General features: G+C 51.5%; 1 protein-coding gene across 3 annotated transcripts in view; it reads right to left on the bottom strand.

Moving 5' to 3' along the window:
• NFKB1 (nuclear factor kappa B subunit 1) overlaps positions 1-17,565 on the bottom strand; it is a 475,515-nt gene extending 457,950 nt beyond the window's left edge. For 2 of the 3 annotated variants that reach the window (XM_078776547.1, XM_078776544.1), the window contains exon 1: positions 17,284-17,463. In XM_078776547.1, the coding sequence (XP_078632673.1) occupies positions 17,284-17,389 (106 nt within the window). In that variant the 5' untranslated portion in view covers positions 17,390-17,463. Of the gene's footprint in view, positions 1-17,283 lie in introns of all 3 variants that reach the window. The other variant, XM_078776548.1, reaches the window with a different exon arrangement.
• Between the last annotated feature and the right edge of the window lie 3,480 nt (positions 17,566-21,045).

Genomic DNA, 21,045 nt, shown 5'->3' on the forward strand with positions numbered 1-21,045 from the left:
AGAACCCACACAGGTAACATCATTAAAGGTTAAAGGTTGCACCGCATAGTTAGGCCACAAGCAACACGTAGGTCACCTTAGGACATCAGTTAATTCATAGTATGTGTTTAGGATAAGGCCATTCCCAATAGTTGCATCTGCGTTGTGTAGAACAAATAAGAGTAGGCCCTGTTCGTCCATTTTGCAGCCTCCCTCCAATCGACGCCATTAAGCGCTATCCAGTCTGTACTCCATCGCCCCTTCCAGTTTGTTACACTTTGGCTGCCAGCAGCGTTTGCTGCTCTTGCTCGCCCAAACCAGCCCAAAGGCCATGAGGTAAGGCCCGAAAAAGGGGCGGAGCAAAAGGGGGGAGGTGTGGCCACGTCAAGCAGCCGTCAAAGGCGGAGCCGGTAAGCACTCACCAGCCAATCAGGGCTGAGGCGACATCGCCTGACAGGGTGTGGCTGGACATCCGAGAGGGTTCGCTGGGCGTGGCAATATAACCCTTCGCGCGAGGCCCCCACCTCAGATGAGACGTGAGTTCGCTTTTGAAGTTCTGATGGGAGAGGCGCTTGGTTCGTGTTCAGAGTTACGAGAGGGAGAGAAGCGCGCGGACAAGCCTTGATTGATTGATTGCGCTTTACAAAGGGCTGGCGCGCGGCACGCATTGCAGAGAACTGCAGCGTCGAGAAGGACTATTGTGGAAGGTGCCCATAGTGAAGAGTTTACGTGGCATTGCAGAGAACTTGGGGAAAGTGGCGTATTGTACCCCGGCGATACCGCGATACCGGGAGCGTGCATAAGGGCGCCGGTACAAGTATTATAATCGCAATATAATCGCCACCTACTGATCCCCCGATATAATTGTCCGCCTCGCGTCTACGCCACGCGGAGAGCTGCCTGCCGTCTTCCACCATCTGCACGGGACGAGTCGGGGACCGGACGAGCTGTGGACCCTCAACCCGACCATCTACGAACCCCGTGTGAGTGAGCCTGAGAGTGAGTCTGAGAGTGAACAGGCCCGTGTCCAGGGATAAGTATAAGACTGTTTAAGGCTGCCCTGTGTACCTGCTTCTTCCTCTTTCCTGTAAATTCTTTCTGTTCCTTCCTCTTCTTATTTGTACAAATTGTAATAAATCACCTGTTCTTCCTGGTTTCCTCTCAATTCGACCGTATCAGTCTTTTCCTCAATTGGGTAAGCGTGGCACGATTAAGAACCGCTCAAATCGGGTTTAGTACCTGTTAACGGCCCGAATCGCGGCTCGCTTCGCTCGGCGTGTCCACTAATGCCGTGGTTCGGGTGGGGTTATTTTCCTTGCTTCACGGCCGGTGTTAGTACTTAGGTAATAGGACTAATTCGACCAACAACCCTATTTAACACCGACCGGAAGGAACGTGATAGCCTCGGGATCGTGTCGGCTAGTAAAAGGACAAGGGGATTAATCCCCCCTTGATAAGGGGAAGGCCGACATCGGAGATCCGCAACAATTGGTGTCAGGAGTGGGATTTGGAACCCGAACCAAAATTTTTATCTTTTGGACAAATTTGGTCAAAATGACGGGCAACCCAAATTTAGCATTAACATCTAAATTTTAAATCGTGCCATGGATAATCAAGGCGGTCGGATGCCGGTGGGGGGAAAATGAGGGAGTAGAGGGAGGGTTAGAATCAACCCAGGACCCCAGGGAAGAATGGGAGCAATTGGCAATGGAAGAGGAAATTGGAGAGGGTGCAGCAGCAGGGGTTGCACGCGAACAAAATGGCGGCGCCTCGCACATGGCGGCGAGGGCCGCGCCCGCTGCGATAATGCGGGTGGGCAACATGCAAGCCTTCATGGTGCAGCTCATGAATGAAATGAATAAAATGAATGGCAAATTAGACACCCAAAAGGACGAGACGAAAGGCCTGGGAAACCAAATTGGGGAATTGAGAAATGATGTGGGAAACCAAATTGGGGATTGAGTAAGGAGATGGGAGAAATGAGGGCCGATAGTGAGCGAATGGAAAACAGAATGGGGGAGCAATTGGGAAATCAAATTGGGGGATTGAGAAATGATGTGGGAAATCAAATTGGGGGGGTTAGAAAGCAAATTGTGGGGATTCGAAAGCCAATTTTGGGGCCAATTGAAGGACGTAGGTGGCCACATGGGAGAAATGAATGAGGGGTTAACGGGGTTTGGAAAACATGATGGCCACCCGAGAAAATCAAATGAAAGGAATGAAGGACGGGTTAACGGGGTTTGGAACCAGAATAGGTGGCCAAATAAAAACAATGGGGAAGAACATTGACTGCAGGTCGAGCGGGAAAGGCACAGTGGTACGCGACGAGGGAATGCGATTTGAGAAGCGCGGGGAAAGCGAGGTGGAGCAAAGCACAGCTGGGTGGGACCGGGGTAGAAATCGCGACACGGGGTATAGAGAAGCCGACGGCCGCTGAATTGGAAAATTTTATTTTATGTGCGCCAGCGGTCGTCGAGCTGAATAAGGAAAAAGAAATTATAGTTGCAATCGGGGTTAAGGAGACGGCAGAAGCAGAAATCAAATCGGAGGAAAAGATGGAATTTGTGCAAAGTCCGTGTTCGCATCATGATGCCGTACTTGCTAACCCCAATGGAAGTTTGCAGTTGGTGCAGGAGAGGAGGATCCCGAAGTTAAGCAGGATTGTGTATGGCGCGAAAAGGTTTGGCGCGAACGTGTTTGGCGCGAAAGGATTTTTCACGCGCTTGGGATCCCGACGTCACCCGGGCGCTTGTGGAAGGTCCGTGGTGCGCGGTGTGAAAGTGCATGGCGCGCGTGTGCAAACGGCGTCGGAGCGTGAGTATGAAACCGAGAGTGAGGGAGAATGCACAATGGAGTGTATGTGTGAGAGTGAGTGCGACACAGAGTGTGAGATGGATGGAGAGAGTGTGCGAGGATGCACACCGGAGCGTGTTGTAAAGCGTGTGCAGGAGTGCACACCGGAGCGCATGATTGGGTGTGCGACCAGAGAGTGCACACCCGTGGGTAGGTGTGCGCTGAGTGGGTGTATGCAGGAGTGCACACCCATGGTAGTTACAGAGGATGTAACGGAGTGTGCGAGTAGGATGAGTGTGCCAGAATGTGCGCCAGAGAAGTGTCTAATGGAGTGTGCGAGCAGCGAGTGGTGTGCACCTGAGTGTGGAATGGAGGAGTGTGCACGAGAGCGTGCGGTGGCAGAGTTAACGGAGTGTATGGGATGTGCGAGTGAGAAAAGGGTCGCGTGTGGATGTGAGAATGCGATCCAAGCATCGACGCAGACCGGGGCAGCATTCAGGCTGACGGATAGCCGACGCGAGCTCTCGGGGCGTGGTGCACTTTGTGTGCTGCGGGAGCCGGCGGGGATCGTTGCCACGGCGGTTTCGCAGGGACCGCCGTGCACGATTCGGGCCGGGCCCCGCCCTGTATGGTCGGTGCCGCGCCTTCGAGGGCAAGGCGAACGGCATGATTCCGGGGGGGGTCGGCCAGGTTGGACCTTCACCCCTGGCGGGCGTGGTGCTCCGGCCGGGGGAGGTTGGGTCATCGTGCCGGAGACCGAAGGGCTCCGCGCCGAGATGGTGCCTGGAACCTCGGTCCGAGTATGCCTCCTCCCCAGAATCGAAAATGCCGGACGGACCCAACCAACAGGAGACTGACCATCCGCATACATTGCTCGGTGTTTCGAAGCCGAGCTGTAAAAATGTATTTCCGCACCGAGAGGCTCGAGAGTAGTAGACAAATGGCGATAGTGATAGCGAATGGTAGTTGTACCATTCACATTTGGGGCACATGAGCTTTAGGTTTATGGGTTTTGGCAGTGTAAACTAGCTCGGGTGGGCTAGGATAATTGTTAGGGATCTAGAAAAATGACAGTAGGAGACTGAGATTTAAGTAGAGACATTGTACAAGTAGTGGGGACGTAGAGAGATTAGATGGATGGTAATGACGAGGGATGTGCTTAGTATAAGGGATGACAGGGAAAGCACTAGTATTAGAAGGAAGTAGTTAGATAGATGATGCTGTGTGTATGAGCTTGAGGATGCGCTTTAGGCGCAAATGAGGCATTGTGAATGAGATTCTTGGTGGTGGGCGTGAGGAAATGAGGCAATGCTCGTGAATGATGTGTGTGTGTGAAAGTGTATGAGTAGAGCATTGTGGACAAGTGTAATGGTGTGGAGTGAGTAGTGTGGAGTGGGTGTGTGGAATGAGTGGTGTGGAGTGCATGGTGCGAAGGAGTGGATGGGGGGAGATGGACCCCTTCACGAGTACCCGGGGAGGGTAGTGTTTAAAGTTAGGTAGAGGGAGTAGGTAAATTGTTTGGATATTGACATCTGTGGTGCAGATAGTAGCAATGTGGTGCTTAGAGGGGTGCATAAGTAAGTGGAATGGCTGGGTGTGTGAGCTTAATTGGTAAGTATGGTTATTGGGGCACTCCGCCACTGGTAGTCTGTTGGCCAAGTGAGGCCACAGGTAGGCTCTGGGAGCCAGGTAGAGTTCAGTTAGAGTTCAGCGGGACCCGAGGATCCGAGGAGAGGACCCGGGTAGCCCAATGCGAGAGGGGGCATTAGTGGGGTGAGAGAGCCAGGAGGGCCTTCCCCAAGTTAGGGTAGTCACAGGAGCTAGGCAAGCTCGGGTGGCGACTTCAGTGGCGGAGGTGCACAGGTAGGTAGACCTGCTGGTAGAGCCACACGACCCAGCCCCGAAATTGTGCGAGGGCACAGTGTGAAAAAAATGGGGGAGTGAGACCCCAAATTGGAAAGGCACCACAGGATGGTCAATGCGAATTGGTTTTTAGAACCGCATAGTTTAAAGTTGCCAATTGGCAGGGCAAGACCCCGGGTAGTTTTAAGAGTTAATGTCAATTAGAAGGATAGTTAGGAATTCAGAAATCTCTTCGCACCATCCGCATCCACTCACCAAGGTGACAGGATTCCACACCAGGTTTTTGCAGATATTTGGAATGTTAGACGCATCTTGACATGGGTGGGACATTGTGTGTGATTCCATCCCTTCCTTCTTGGGAGGGATTGGAGACGAATTTGGTTTAGGGGAGATATGGGAGACGAGACGGTAGAGACGAATTTGTAAATTGTGTAAATACGGGGAAGGGCAAGGGTAGAGTAGGTGACATGGGGGGTGACATACGAGTAGGGACGAGCTTTCTCCGCTCGCTCTCCCGCGCCCCTCTTATCGCATTACCTTGCATTGTGTGTACCCTTGCGCCCTTGCCCCCGCTAACCTCTGCTTTGTCTTACTCCCCACTCATGGACCCATGGTCTTTTGTTGAGGGGAGTGTGCAGGTGTCCTGAGCCATGCGGCCGCACTCTGCGCTGCACCCTGCTGCCTGCACTGATGCACCATATGGACCACACGTTCTGTGGCCTGGCACCTTTGCTGGAGCAGACCATTGCTGCCAGCACTATCTTGCCTTGCGGACCACTGTTCTTAAGTGGCGCACATGCCATGCAGTCGGACCACCTAAGCTGGCCCTGCTGGCCAAAATAAAAAGCGGACACGGTTTGTGCCTTTTTATTAAACTTTGGTGTGCCCGGACAAGAAGACATCAAGTCTAACGATGGCACACCGAAGAACATGAAGCCAGAAGATACAACAGCCCATCAGTCAAGCACAAGGCATCACCCAGGATTTTGAAATGTTTTTGTGCATTTTTGGTGATGGGGCTTTTCATGCATTTTGTTTATTTTTGTGCATATGGGTATGGTGTATTGGTGCAGTGCAGTGCAATTGGTGTTTCCTCTTCTCAAAACATCCTTCTTTCTCCCACAAAAGACAGGTCCTGGGTTGTAGTTTTGTAAATAATTAGTGTCTTGTAAATAACATGCTCCCCACCGGCTTTATGTATAGTTTGAGAATAATTCCGTAATTCCGTTAATTGTGGGCGTGAGTCAGTTAGATAGTACACAGCGCAGCAGGTGGGACATATCTAGTGTTTAAAACTGTCGCACTCAGGGTAGTAGGTTAAAAGTAGAGGGAAACTACACCTAAGTGTCACACTAATTGTTAAAGAGTAGTCCTGACCCAGGTATCAGAATCGGCCGTCCTCACTGGTATGTGGTTCGGCTCGGGATGAGCCTGGCGAAAGGAGGGGTGCAGTGTTGCGGTTTTGAGAACCCACACAGGTAACATCATTAAAGGTTAAAGGTTGCACCCCATAGTTAGGCCACAAGCAACACGTAGGTCACCTTAGGACGTTAGTTATTTCATAGTACGTGTTTAGGATAAGGCCATTCCCAATAGTTGCATCTGCGTTGTGTAGAACAAATAAGAGTAGGCCCCGTTCGTCCATTTTGCAGCCTCCCTCCAATCAACGCCATTAAGTGCTATCCAGTCTGTACTCCATCGCCCCTTCCAGTTTGTTACACTTTGGCTGCCAACAGCGTTTGCTGCTCTTGCTCTCCCAAACCAGCCCAAAGGCCACGAGGTAAAGCCCGAAAAGGGGGCGGAGCGCAAGGGGGGGGGAGGTGTGGCCACATCAAGCAGCCGTCAAAGGCGGAGCCGGTAAGCACTCACCAGCCAATCAGGGCAGAGGTGACATCGCCTGACAGGGTGTGGCTGGACATTCGAGAGGGTTTGCTGGGTGTGGCAATATAACCCTGCGCGCGAGGCCCCCCACCTCAGATGAGACGTGAGTTCGCTTGTGAAGTTCTGATGGGAGAGGCGCTCGGTTCGTGTTCAGAGTTACGAGAGGGAGAGACGCACGGGGACAAGCCTTGATTGATTGATTGCGCTTTACAAAGGGCTGGCACGCGGCACGCATTGCAGAGAACTGCAGCGTCGAGAAGGACTATTGTGGAAGGCGCCCGTAGTGAAGGGTTTACATGGCATTGCGGAGGGCTTGGGGAAAGTGGCGTGTTGTACCCCGGCGATACCGGTAGCGCGCATAAGGGCACCGGTACAAGTATTATAATCGCAATATAATCGCCACCTACCGATCCCCCGATATAATTGTCCGCCTCGCGTCTACGCCACGCGGAGAGCTGCCTCTGCCGTCTTCCACCATCTGCACGGGACGAGTCGGGGACCGGACGAGCTGTGGACCCTCAACCCAACCATCTACAAACCCCGTGTGAGTGAGCCTGAGAGTGAGTCTGAGAGTGAACGGGCCCGTGCCCAGGGATAAGCATAAGACTGTATAAGGGTGCCCTGTGTACCTGCTTCTTCCTCTTCCCTGTACATTCTTTCTTTTCCTTCCTCTTCTTATTTGTACAAATTGAAATAAATCACCGGTTCTTCCTGGTTTCCTCTCAATTCGACCGTATCAGTCTTTTCCTCAATTGGGTAAGCGTGGCACGATTAAGAACCACTCGAATCGGGTTTAGTACCTGTTAACGGCTCGAATCGCGGCTCGCTTCGCTCGGCGTGTCCACTAACGCCGTGGTTCGGGTGGGGTTATTTTCCTTGCTTCACGGCCGGTGTTAGTACTTAGGTAATAGGACTAATTGGACCAACAACCCTATTTAACACCGACCGGAAGGAACGTGATAGCCTCGGGATCGCGTCGGCTAGTAAAAGGACAAGGGGAATAATCCCCCCTTGATAAGGGGAAGGCCGACGTCGGAGATCTGCAACAATACATATATTTATTTATATATATATATATATATATATATATATATATATATATATATATATATATATATATATATATATATATATACGTATATATATATATATATATATATATATATATATATATATATATATATATATATATATATATATACGTATATATACGTATATATACGTATATATATATATATATATATATATATATATATATATATATATATATATATATATATATATATATATATACATATATATATATATATATATATACATATATATTGTTGCGAATATGGCATTTGGCCTCCATATCCGCTTGTAAATATTCCCCTATTTCCCCAATACTCCCCAACTATCCCCAATCCCCCATTCCCTAGTCCCATTGCCTGTAAATAACACTCTGTAGAACCGACCGCTCCTTTTTCCCCCATTAAATGTCGTGCCCAGGTCCACCGCATCTCACGTAGACAACTTTCGGACATCTTGCTAGTTATTCTTAGTCTATGTCAGTTAAGGACTCGTTTCCATTAATTCTGACTCTTCGTTGCACCAGAATGTGATCGTATGGCACCAGTAGTGAGTTTAGGACCTCCCCTTACCTCCTCCCATCTTCCCCACAACAACTACAACAACAACTACAACAACAACTACAACAACAGAGGGGCGCGGCGCGGCGTGCGGGGAGTGTGCGGCCTCACTCCGGCTCGGTTAGCCGCCATTACCCATGTGCGCCGACGGGGTTACCAAGAAGGGGCTGCCTGTCGGCCCCTCGTCAAGGGCGGAGCCGGTAACCCCCCCCCCGCACGCACCCAATGAGAAGCAACGGGCCGATTCCATCTGGGGCGGAGCTAACGAGCCGAGGGCGTGTCACTCCCCGCCGGATATACGCAGCCACTGACCGGACGTGACGTGAGATGCGCCCCGAGCTTGAAGAAGAGCCAGTCACGACCTTCTAGCGCTGAGAGAGACCTCCCGCATCTCTGGACTGGACCGGGTCGATTCTGTCCTTGAGCCAAGAGTGCACCTTGAGCCATCGACTACCCGCTTTCCTTGCCATCAATCCCCGTGTGAGTCAGTTTTTGTCCTGTTTATCTGTCGTCTGTCGGGGCTATTATAAGACCGTGTTTAAGTGCCTATCTTCCTATGCTGTCCCTCTCATTCCTGTAATCTAACCTTCCGCCATAATATAACCTCCTCCGGAGGTCTTGAGAACTGAACCCTTGGTGTCGTGTCATTTTAATCCCAGCCGTTGTGTCTTTTTCCTTCATTGACCTAGCATAGCGCGACTCGGCCAAGGTTCGAGTATAATCGGGTAAACGTGCAGGCGCGGTCATACCAAACCGCTCGGTAAACCAACATCCACAACCGCGTCTGTAACAATTGGTGTCAGGAGTGTCGGATTCGGACCTGGGACTAAATTTATTAGGCCCAAATTTTGGAACACCAATTGTACCACTAGGGTAACAATTGGTGTTGGGAGGTAGAATTCGATCCGGAGCGCGTTTCCCGCGCTCGAAATTATAACGACGAAATTCGATTGTGTTTTACCAAATATAAAAACCCGAATTTTGAAAGTCGCGCTATGGCGGATCAAGACAGCTGGGGTCCGGTAGGGGAGAGTGAGGCAGGGTCGGTCCAGGACCAAATTGAGGGACGCGAGGAGAGCGAAGCAGCGAGGGTAGCAGACGCACAAAATAGCGTCGTTGCGCCCGACGTTGCGGGGGCGCAAAATGGCGCCTCGCTGGTCACCGCGCCCGCGACCATGGCAGCGCCCCTGGTGGATTCGAACCTTTTCCTCCTGCAAATGGGGGCCCTTATGGAGAGGCTAGAAGCAAAAATGGGGGTAATGGGAAACCAATTGGGGGTAATGGGGAACCGGATGGATGCTCAGGGTGAGCGATTAGAGGGACAAATGGGGGTAATGAGGGACGAAGCGAGGGGTACCGGTGAGGGGTTAGACAATAATTTTAAGGGATTAGACAAGAAATTTGGGAAATTCGACAATAGATTAGGGGAAATACAGGAGGGGTTAACGGGGGTAGAAAACAGAATGGCCGCTCAAGAGAATCAAATGGAAGGGATGCAAAAAGGGTTAGAGGGGTTAGAAAACACCATGGAAGGCAAATTGAGGGACATGAGGGACCAAGCGGAAAGGGAAGTTAAACAAATGGGGCAGCAGATAGAGGGGGTCAGAATGGGGGTAGAAACCAAACTGGATGCTCACAGGGAGGAAATGGAGCAGATGAGGGTGGCATCTGGGCAGGAGATGCAAGTGATGGGAGAGGAGATCAGAAGAGGTGTGAGTGAGGAGGTCGGAGGAGTGCGCGAGGAGGTGAGGCACTGTGAGGAGCACATGGAGAAGGAGGTGAGAAAGGGGACTGTAAAGTTACAAGGGGGCATAGAGGACCTGACGCAGGAGGTGGAACAGCTGACGGAGGGACAAAAAGAAGTAACGGAGCAGGTTCAAAGGAACACTGCGGTATTAGGAGGATTAAAAGCGACACAGAAAGAACTAAAAGATGACTTGGTAGCGACGAAGAGGGAATGTCAGATGGTACGTGAGGGACTGACAGCGAGGTTGGACGAGGTGGTAGAGGTAATGGAGACGAAGGACCGGCAGGTGAGGACGCACATGGAAACGGTCAAGGTAGCCTTGGAGGACGAGCTTGAGGAGACGTACCGGGGAATAAAAGAGGTGAAGCAGAAATTAGAAGAAGTGGAAGAAGGGGTGAGCGAAATTAAGAAGCGACGGAGAGGGGATAAGAAAGAGATAAAAGAGGAGATAAAAGAATTGGTCCAAAGTCTGTGTTTGGATCGTGATGATGTGCTCATTAACCGGATGAGGGATTCGCAGGTGATGGAGGAGAAGCGAAGAGGAAGAGGACCCGGTGTAAGTGGTGACCAATGTGGTCGTGCGTATGATGCGCCAGGTGATTTAAGAAACTTGGGGTTCGAGATGGACCCGGGTGTTCGTGAGAGGCCGTTGGTGAAGTGTGCGACAGGTCTGGTGTGCGAAAAAGGAGGTGTGCGAGAAAGTCCGACTATGGGGTGTGTGAGGAAAAAGTGCGTGCCAAGGAGTGAGGGTGCTGGCGAGAGTGAGTCGGTCGTAGCGCGTGTGCGAGGGAGCACATGGAAGCGTGGTGTGGTAAGTGTTACAGAGGGTGTGACGGGAGAGTGTGTGCAAGAGTGTGCGCGAGAAAGGTGTGTGACGGACAGGTGCATGAGGAAAGAGTGCGCTGTCAAGAGTAAGGGTGAGTGCGCTGTCAAGAATGGAGGTGAGAGTAGTGAGAGTGACAAGGAGAGTGAGTTGGTTGTGACAGGTGAGCGAGGATGTACACCTGGGATGGAAGGATGCACACCTGGAATGGTAGAGCGTGAGTGGGAATGCACGCTGGAGTTGGTGGTGAGGCACGTGGTTGGGTGTGCGAATGAGAGCACACCTGTGATTGTCACAGAGGAGGTGACCGAGGAGGGGGCGTGAAGAGGTGTGTTGGTGAGGTGTGCGACCAACGAATGTGTGCCAAAGTGTTCGGTGGTCAGGTGTGTGACCAAGGCTGTGAGTGGAATGGGTGTACCTGGGTGTGTAAGGAAAGGTACGAGGAGCATGGAAACGGCTGGATGTGTGAGCAAGGAACGGGCTGCGGGGTGTAAGCGTCCAGGTGAAACATCGACGGTAACCGGTTTAGAGGTTAGAGCGACTTTTAGCCGAATCGGGCCCTCGGTGCGTGCTGGGCCTCGCTTTGAACGGCCGCGTCCGTGCTCCACTAGGCGGAGCGGGCAGCCCGATAGAAAGGGTCGTCATGGCGACCACTTTTTGTTGAGGCAGTCCGGCAGGTCGAGATCGGGACATTGGATGGCTCCACGCCGAGATGGTGCGTGGGATCTCGGCCCGGGTAAGCCCCCGTCCCTGCACCGAGTGCCGGACGCATCCAGCCGCTGGCGCAGAACAACCCGCATTCATGGCTTGGCTTTACGAAGCCGGGCTTTGGACAGGAATTGGCGCACCGAGAGGCATTAGTGAGTAGACTGGGTGATGAGGTTAGTGTTTTGGACCCAAAATTAGAAAAAAAACAAAATTTGGTGATTGGCAAAGGATTGGCAGTAGTGATTGGCAGATGATGGGTAGTGATTGGCCAAATTTTTTGATTTGTTGAAATTTGATGTGCAAAATTGGTAGTGAGCGATGGGCCCGGTGGGTAAGGGGGGCATCCCTGCCACCCTTCCCATGTGGGGGCAAAGGAGCAATAGCTTATGGGGTGTATGGCAGTGAAAACTAGCCCGGGTGGGTTAGGTTATATGGTAGGGATCTAGCGAAGAGATTGACATTAGGTGACGTTAAGGTTAGTTAGTGACTGATACCTGTAGTGGGGACGCAGGTAGATTAGTATGGATGATAATGACGAGGGAGCGCAATAGTTTAAAGGGACGACTGGGAAGCGCAAGTTTCAGAGGGGAGTAGTTAGCTGAGATGATGCCGTGTGTGTGAGGATTGAACAGGTGAGAATTGAACAGGTGTGATTGCACAGGTGTGCAATTGTACAGGTGTGATTGCACAGGTGTGCAACTGGACAGGTGTGTGGAGCAGTGTGTGAGTAATGAGTGTTGTGGATCAGCGCGAATGCGCTTGGGGAGAGAAGGGTGCAGGTGGCACCAGGTGTGAGAGCACAGGTGTGCAGGTACAGGTGTGTGGAGAGAGTTGGAGTAAGTGGTACGGAGTGGTGTGCATGGTGCGAAGGTGTGAATGGGGGAAGAGTGGACCCCCATCACGGATACCCGGGGCGGGTAGTGTAAGTGTTAGGTAGAGGGTACAGGTAAATTGTGGTTGGATATTGGCATCTGTGGTGCGGTTGCAGAATGGTGTTGTGAATGGGTGCATTAGTGTTGTGGAAATGGCTGGGCGTGTAGCCTGTTAGTGTGTGTAGTTGGTTGGGCACTCCACCACTGTGAGGAGGTCGGCCAGGTGAGGCCGCAGGTGGGCTCCGGGAGCCGTTAGTGTCAGTGGGGCCCGAGGATCCGGAGGACGGACCCGGGTAGCCCAGTGCCAGAGAGGGCACCGAGTGGGGAGAGCGCCAGAGGGCCTTCCCCAGGTAGTTAGGTTAGGGTAAGGAGCAGGTAAGCTCGGAGGCAACTGCAGTGGTGGGGGTGTGCAGGTGGGTAGACCCGCTGGGAGAGGTACACGTCGCGGCCCAGAAATTGTGCGAGGGCACCGGGAGATGAATCGGGGGAGTGAGACCCCAAATTGAAAAGCACCACAGTTTGGTCAATGGGCATTGGTTTTTAGAACCCATAGTGTAAGAGGGCCAATGGTTTGGCCGGAGAAAGACCCCGGGTAATGTAAAGTTGTTAAAGTCATTTAGGAAATAGTTAGGATTGATGAACCTGTCGCACCATACGCAGCCACTTACCTGAGGTGATGATGATGACTCCACACCTGTGTTTTCTTTGTTTTGTGTTGCAGGAAGTAAGGACTGCTGTTGGATTTGTGAGACGCATCACGACGTGGATGAGACATTGGGGTGATTCCATCTCTCCCTCCCTCGGAGGGACTGATGATGAATTGGTGATAGCAAATTATGATGTTGAGTTGGAGATGGCAAATTTTGATGAAAGTTGAAAATGGCAAATTTGATTGGTTAGGAGGGAGAGAAGACGAATTTGGTTTATGGGAGGAACGGGGAAGACAGTAGGGATGTTTGTTGATTTGTAAAGTAGATGTTTATGGGTAGTGTTGTGTTTTGTGGATACAGTAAGGGGTAAGGGAGGGGCCATGTAGGTTACCTGGTGGGGGGGGGGGGGGCGTACGATAGGAACGTACCTGTCTCACCTGGTTCCCATGTGCCCCAGTGTGCATCATCTTGTATTGCGTGCACTTTTGAGCCCTTACCACCTTACTCACTTGTCTGCTTCTTTTGTCTCCCACCTCCGAGGATCTGGCTTTGGGGTAGAGAGAGAGGAGAGAGAGGTGCTGGCTACGCAGTTGTGGGCCTGCACTTTCGCTGCTTGCTGCCTGGATCGATACACCATATGGACCGCAATGTTTGTGGCCACCCACAATGGACCGCAGTTCTTTTGCGGCCAAGCACCACCCATGGATGGACCTATGGGTCAACGTGGCACCTATGCCATACAAGGTGAACCACTAACAGTAGGCCCCCTGACGGCCACAATAGAGAAATGGACGCGGTTGGCGCCTTTCTTTATTTTTTTTGAAAGAGGCAAGAACACCAAGTGCACCACACGAAGGCAAGACCAGCGGCAGAACATCGGCCGGCTGCGACACCACCGGTGATTTATAAACACTTTATTGGTGCACCGGATGGTGCTGACTGTGTTATGGGGTGGTGCTTTTGATGCTTGGAAGGGGTGCTCTGCACATTATTAAAGGCCATAAGGCCACAGAGCACTCGTGGGTTGGTGTATCGATGCTGGCATGCGTGCTCTCTCTATGCATAACATCTGCATGTGTTCCTCCAAAAACAGGTCCTGGATCGTAGTGTAAATATCAGCGTAGTCTTGTAAATAATGCTCCCTACCGGCTGTATGTTTAGTTTGCGAATTCTTTCCGGATTCGGTTATCCTGTGGGTGTGTTTCTGTGAGGAGAAGGGTGCAACGTCGCAGGGGGACATATTTACTCATTTGTGAATATCTGTAAAACTGTCGCACTCAGGGTAGAGTTAATAGTAGAGGGAAGTACATCTGCGTGCCACACTAAAGTAGGTAAAAATTTATCGGGTCGGGACGCCCCGAGGGTAGAGAAGGGTGCAATGTTGCGAATATGGCATTTGGCCTCCATATCCGCTTGTAAATATTCCCCTATTTCCCCAATACTCCCCAACTATCCCCAATCCCCCATTCCCTAGTCCCATTTCCTGTAAATAACACTCTGTAGAACCGACCTTCCCCTTTTTCCCCCATTAAATGTCGTGCCCAGGTCCACCGCATCTCACGTAGACAACTTTCGGACATCTTGCTAGTTATTCTTAGTCTATGTCAGTTAAGGACTCGTTTCCATTAATTCTGACTCTTCGTTGCACCAGAATGTGATCGTATGGCACCAGTAGTGAGTTTAGGACCTCCCCTTACCTCCTCCCATCTTCCCCACAACAACTACAACAACAACTACAACAACAACTACAACAACAACTACAACAACAACTACAACAACAGAGGGGCGCGGCGCGGCGTGCGGGGAGTGTGCGTCCTCACTCCGGCTCGGTTAGCCGCCATTACCCATGTGCGCCGACGGGGTTACCAAGAAGGGGTTGCCTGTCGGCCCCTCGTCAAGGGCGGAGCCGGTAACCCCCCCGCACGCACCCAATGAGAAGCAACGGGCCGATCCCATCTGGGGCGGAGCTAACGAGCCGAGGGCGTGTCACTCCCCGCCGGATATACGCAGCCACTGACCGGACGTGACGTGAGATGCGCCCCGAGCTTGAAGAAGAGCCAGTCACGACCTTCTAGCGCTGAGAGAGACCTCCCGCATCTCTGGACTGGACCGGGTCGATTCTGTCCTTGAGCCAAGAGTGCACCTTGAGCCATCGACTACCCGCTTTCCTTGCCATCAATCCCCGTGTGAGTCAGTTTTTGTCCTGTTTATCTGTCGTCTGTCGGGGCTATTATAAGACCGTGTTTAAGTGCCTATCTTCCTATGCTGTCCCTCTCATTCCTGTAATCTAACCTTCCGCCATAATATAACCTCCTCCGGAGGTCTTGAGAACTGAACCCTTGGTGTCGTGTCATTTTAATCCCAGCCGTTGTGTCTTTTTCCTTCATTGACCTAGCATAGCGCGACTCGGCCAAGGTTCGAGTATAATCGGGTAAACGTGCAGGCGCAGTCATACCAAACCGCTCGGTAAACCAACATCCACAACCGCGTCTGTAACAATATATATATATATACATATATATACATATACATATATATACATATACATATATATATATATATATATATATATATATATATATATATATATATATATATATATATACATATATATATATACATATATATATATATATATATATATATATATATATATATATATATATATATATTGTTACAGACGTGGCTTGGATGTTATTTACCGAGCGGTTTTATGGTATGACCACGTCTGCACAAGTTACCCGATTGTGCCCGAACGTTGACTAGTCGCGCGATGCTGGCTCAATAAGAAAAAGAAGCCACCCGGCTGGATTACAATAACACAATACGACACCAATGTTTCAATTCTCAAGACCTCCGGAGGAGATTATATTCGTACGGAAAGGTCAGATTACAGGGGCTAGAGGTATAATCACAGAAAGACAGGCACTTAGACACACTCTTATATTAACCCCGGACAGACGACAGACAAACGGGACAACGGCTGACTCACACGGGGGTTGATGGCAGGAAAGCGGGTATCGATGGCTCCAGGTCCTCCTGGGCTCGGGGCAGGGTACAGTACGGTCCGGTCCGGTCCAAAGATGCGGGGAGGTATCGTCGCGCTGGGGGTGGCGGTGGCTTCTCTCTCCAAGCTGAGGCGCATCTTTCGTCACATCCGGCGCGGGGCCGCGTATATCCGGCGGGGAGTGACACGCCCTCGGCTCGTTAGCTCCGCCCCAGATGGAATCGGCACGTTGCTTCTCATTGGGTGCGTGGGGGGGTTACTGGCTCCGCCCCTGACGAGGAGCTGACAGCCAGCCCCTTCGGGGTAACGCCGTGGAGCGCATGGTCATGGCGGGTAACCGAGCCGGTGTGAGGACGCACACTCCCCGCCCCTCTGTTGTTGTAGTCGTAGTTGTAGTTGTAATTGTTGTTGTAGTTGTTGTTATTGTTGTTGTTTGGGGAAGAAGATGGGAGGAGGTATGGGAAAGGTCCTAAACTCACTACTGATGCCATATAATCACATTCTGGTGCAACGAAGAGTCATAATTAATGGAAACGAGGCCTTAACTGACATAGATTAAGAATAACTAGGAAGATGTCCGAAAGTTGTCTACGTGTGGTGCGGTGGACCTGGGCACGACATTTAATGGGGGAATAAGGGGAAGGTCGGCTCTACTGATTGTTATTTACATGCAATGGGACTAGGGAATGGGGGATTGGGGAAAGTTGGGGAGTATTGGAGAAAATAGGGGAATATTTACAAGCGGATATGGAGGCCAAATTCCATATTCGCAACATTGCACCCTTCTCTACCCTCGGGGCGTCCCGACCCGATAAATTTTTACCTACTTTAGTGTGGCACGCAATGTAGTTCCCTCTACTATTAACTCTACCCTGAGTGCGACAGTTTTACAGATATTCACAAATGAGTAAATATGTCCCCCTGCGACGTTGCACCCTTCTCCTCACAGAAACACACCCACAGGATAACCGAATCCGGAAAGAATTCTCAAACTAAACATACAGCCGGTAGGGAGCATTATTTACAAGATTACGCTGATATCTACACTACGATCCAGGACCTGTTTTTGGAGGAACACATGCAGATGTTATGCATAGAGAGAGCGCGCTTGCCAGCATCGATACACCAACCCACGAGTTCTCTGTGGCCGACGGCCTTTAATAACGTGCAGAGCACCCTTTCCCAGCATCAAAAGCACCACCCCACCACCAATCGGTGCAGTCACCATTGTTCATTGGAATAAAAATAAATTCGACAACCCCTAACCCTGCAGGTGTCTCTTGCTCTTCGTGTGGCCTTCAGTGGTGGTGTTAACTATTAGTGGTTCACCTGTATGGCATAGGTGCCACGTTGATCCATAGGTCCATCCCCGGGTGGTGCTTGGCCACAAACGAACTGCGGTCCATTGTGGGTGGCCACAAACATTGCGGTCCATATGGTGTATCGATCCCGGCAGCAAACAGCGAAAGTGCAGGCCCACAACTGCGCAGCCAGCACCTCTCTCTCCTCTCTCTCTACCCCAAAGCCAGATCCTCGGAGGTGGGAGACAAAAGAAGAAACAAGTGAGTAAGGTGGTAAGGGCGCAAAAGTGCACGCAATGTAAGGTGATGCACACTGGGGGCACATGGGAACCAGGTGAGACAGGTACGTTCCTATCGTACGCCCCCCCCCCCACCAGGTAACCTACATGGCCCCTCCCTTACCCCTTACTGTATCCACACAACACAACACTACCCATAAACATCTACTTTACAAATCAACAAACATCCCTACTGTCTTCCCCGTTCCTCCCATATACCAAATTCGTCTTCTCTCCCTCCTAACCAATCAAATTTGCCATTTTCAACTCTCATCAAAATTTGCCATCACCAATTCATCATCAGTCCCTCCTAGGGAGGGAGAGATGGAATCACCCCAATGTCTCATCCACGTCGTGATGCGTCTCACAAATCCAACAGCAATTCTCATTTCTGCAACACAAACAAAGAAAACACAGGTGTGGAGTCATCATCATCACCACAGGTAAGTGGCTGCGTATGGTGCGACAGGTTCATTAATCCTAACTATTTCCTAAATGACTTTAACAACTTTACACTACCCGGGGTCTCTCTCCGGCCAAACCATTGGCCCTCTTACACTATGGGTTCTAAAAACCAATTCCCATTGGCCAAACTGTGGTGCTTTTCAATTTGGGGTCTCACTCCCCCGATTCATCTCCCGGTGCCCTCGCACAATTTCTGGGCTGTGGCGTGTACCTCTCCCAGCGGGTCTACCCACCTGCACACCTCCACCACTGCAGTTGCCTCCGAGCTTACCTGCTCCTTACCCTAACCTAACCTAACTACCTGGGGAAGGCCCTCTCGCACTCTCCCCACTCGGTGCCCTCTCTGGCACTGGGCTACCCGGGTCCGTCCTCCGGATCCTCGGGCCCCATCCACAACTCTACCGGCTCCCAGAGCCCACCTGCGGCCTCACCTGGCCGACATCCTCACAGTGGTGGAGTGCCCAACCAACTACACACACTAACAGGCTACACGCCCAGCCATTTCCACAACACTAATGCACCCATCCACAACACCATTCTGCAACCGCACCACAGATGCCAATATCTAACCACAATTTACCTATACCCTCTACCTAACACTTACACTACCCGCCCCGGGTACTCGTGAAAGGGGTCCACTCTTCCCCCATCCACACCTTCGCACCATGCACACCACTCCGTACCACTTACTCCAACTCTCTCCACACACCTGTACTTGCACACCTGTGCTCTCACACCTGGTGCCACCTGCACCCTTCTCTCCCCAAGCGCATTCGCGCTGATCCACAACACTCATTACTCACACACTGCTCCACACACCTGTCCAGTTGCACACCTGTGCAATCACACCTGTACAATTGCACACCTGTGCAATCACACCTGTTCAATTCTCACCTGTTCAATCCTCACACACACGGCATCATCTCAGCTAACTACTCCCCTCTGAAACTTGCGCTTCCCAGTCGTCCCTTTAAACTATTGCGCTCCCTCGTCATTATCATCCATACAAATCTACCTGCGTCCCCACTACAGGTATCAGTCACTAACTAAACTTAACGTCACCTAAGGTCATCTTCTCTAGATCCCTATCAATATAACCTAACCCACCCGGGCTAGTTTTCACTGCCATACACCCCATAAGCTATTGCTCCTTTGCCCCCCACATGGGAAGGATGGTGGATTTGCCATCCCACCACATCGGGGGTCTCTCACTACCAATTTTGCACATCGAATTTCAACAAATTAAAAATTTGTCAATCACTGCCCATCATCTGCCAATCACTACTGCCAATCCCTTGCCAATCATCAAATTTTGTTTTTCTCTAATTTTGGGTCCAAAACACTAACCTCATCACCCAGTCTACTCACTAATACCTCTCGGTGCGCCAATCCCTGTCCAAAGCCCGGCTTCGTGAAGCCAAGCAATGGATGCTGGTTGTTTTGTGCCAGCGGCTGGATGCGTCCGGCACTCGGTGCAGGGACGGGGGCTTACCCGGGCCGAGATCCCACGCACCACTTCGGCGTGGAGCCATCCACTGTCCCGATCTCGACCTGCCGGCACGTCTCCACAAAACGTGGTCGCCATGACGACCCTTCCTATCCAGCTGCCCGCTCCACCTAGTGGAGCCTGGACGCGGCCGTTCAAAGCGAGGCCCGGCACGCACCGAGGGCCCGCTTCGGCTAAAAGTCGACCTAACCTCTAACCTGTGTAACGTCGATGCTTCACCTGGACGCTTACACCCCGCAGCCCGTTCCTTGCTCACACATCCAGCTGTGCCCATGCTCCTCGTACCCTTCCTTACACACCCAGGTACACCCATTCCACTCACAGCCTTGGTCACACACCTGACCACCGAACACTTTGGCACACATTCGTCGCTCGCACACCTCACCAATACACCTCTTCGCGCCCCCTCCTCGGTCACCTCCTCTGTGACAATCACAGGTGTGCTCTCATTCGCACACCCAACCACGTGCCTCACCACCAACTCCAGCGTGCATTCCCACTCACGCTCTACCATTCCAGGTGTGCATCCTTCCATCCCAGGTGTACATCCTCGCTCACCTGTCACAACTAACTCACGCTCCATGTCACTCTCACTACTTTCACCTCCACTCGTGACAACGCACTCACCCTTACTCTTGACAGCACACTCTTTCCCCATGCACCTGTCCGTCACACACCTTTCTCGCGCACACTCTCCCGTTACACCCTCTGTAACACTCACCACAGGTGGACACTCTTCCTTACTTCTGACAGCGCACTCTTTCCTCATGCACCTGTCCGTCACACACCTTTCTCGCGCACACTCTCCCGTTACACCCTCTGTAACACTCACCACAGGTGGACACTCTTCCTTACTTCTGACAGCGCACTCTTTCCTCATGCACCTGTCCGTCACACACCTTTCTCGCGCACACTCTCCCGTTACACCCTCTGTAACACTCACCACAGGTGGACACTCTTCCTTACTTCTGACAGCGCACTCTTTCCTCATGCACCTGTCCGTCACACACCTTTCTCGCGCACACTCTCCCGTTACACCCTCTGTAACACTCACCACAGGTGGACACTCTTCCTTACTTCTGACAGCGCACTCTTTCCTCATGCACCTGTCCGTCACACACCTTTCTCGCGCACACTCTTGCGCACACTCTCCCGTCACACCCTCTGTAACACTCACCACCCCGCGCTTCCACGTGCTCCCTCGCACACGCGCTACGACCGACTCACTCTCGCCAGCACACTCACTCCTTGGCACGCACTTTTTCCTCACACACCCCAGAGTCGGACTTTCTTGCACACCTCCATTTTCGCACACCAGACCTGTCGCACACTTCACCAACGGCCTCTCACGAACACCCGGGTCTATCTCGACCCCCAAGCTTATTAAATCCCCTGGCGCATCATACGCACGACCATATTGGTCACCACTTACACCGGGTCCTCTTTCTCTTCGCTTCTCCTCCATCACCTGCGAATCCCTCATCCGGTTAATGAGCACATCATCACGATCCGAACACAGACTCTGGACCAATTCTTTTAC

Source organism: Myxine glutinosa, chromosome 4 (genome assembly GCF_964187855.1).
Source record: "Myxine glutinosa chromosome 4, kmMyxGlut1.1, whole genome shotgun sequence".
Classification (NCBI taxonomy): Eukaryota; Metazoa; Chordata; class Myxini; order Myxiniformes; family Myxinidae; genus Myxine; species Myxine glutinosa.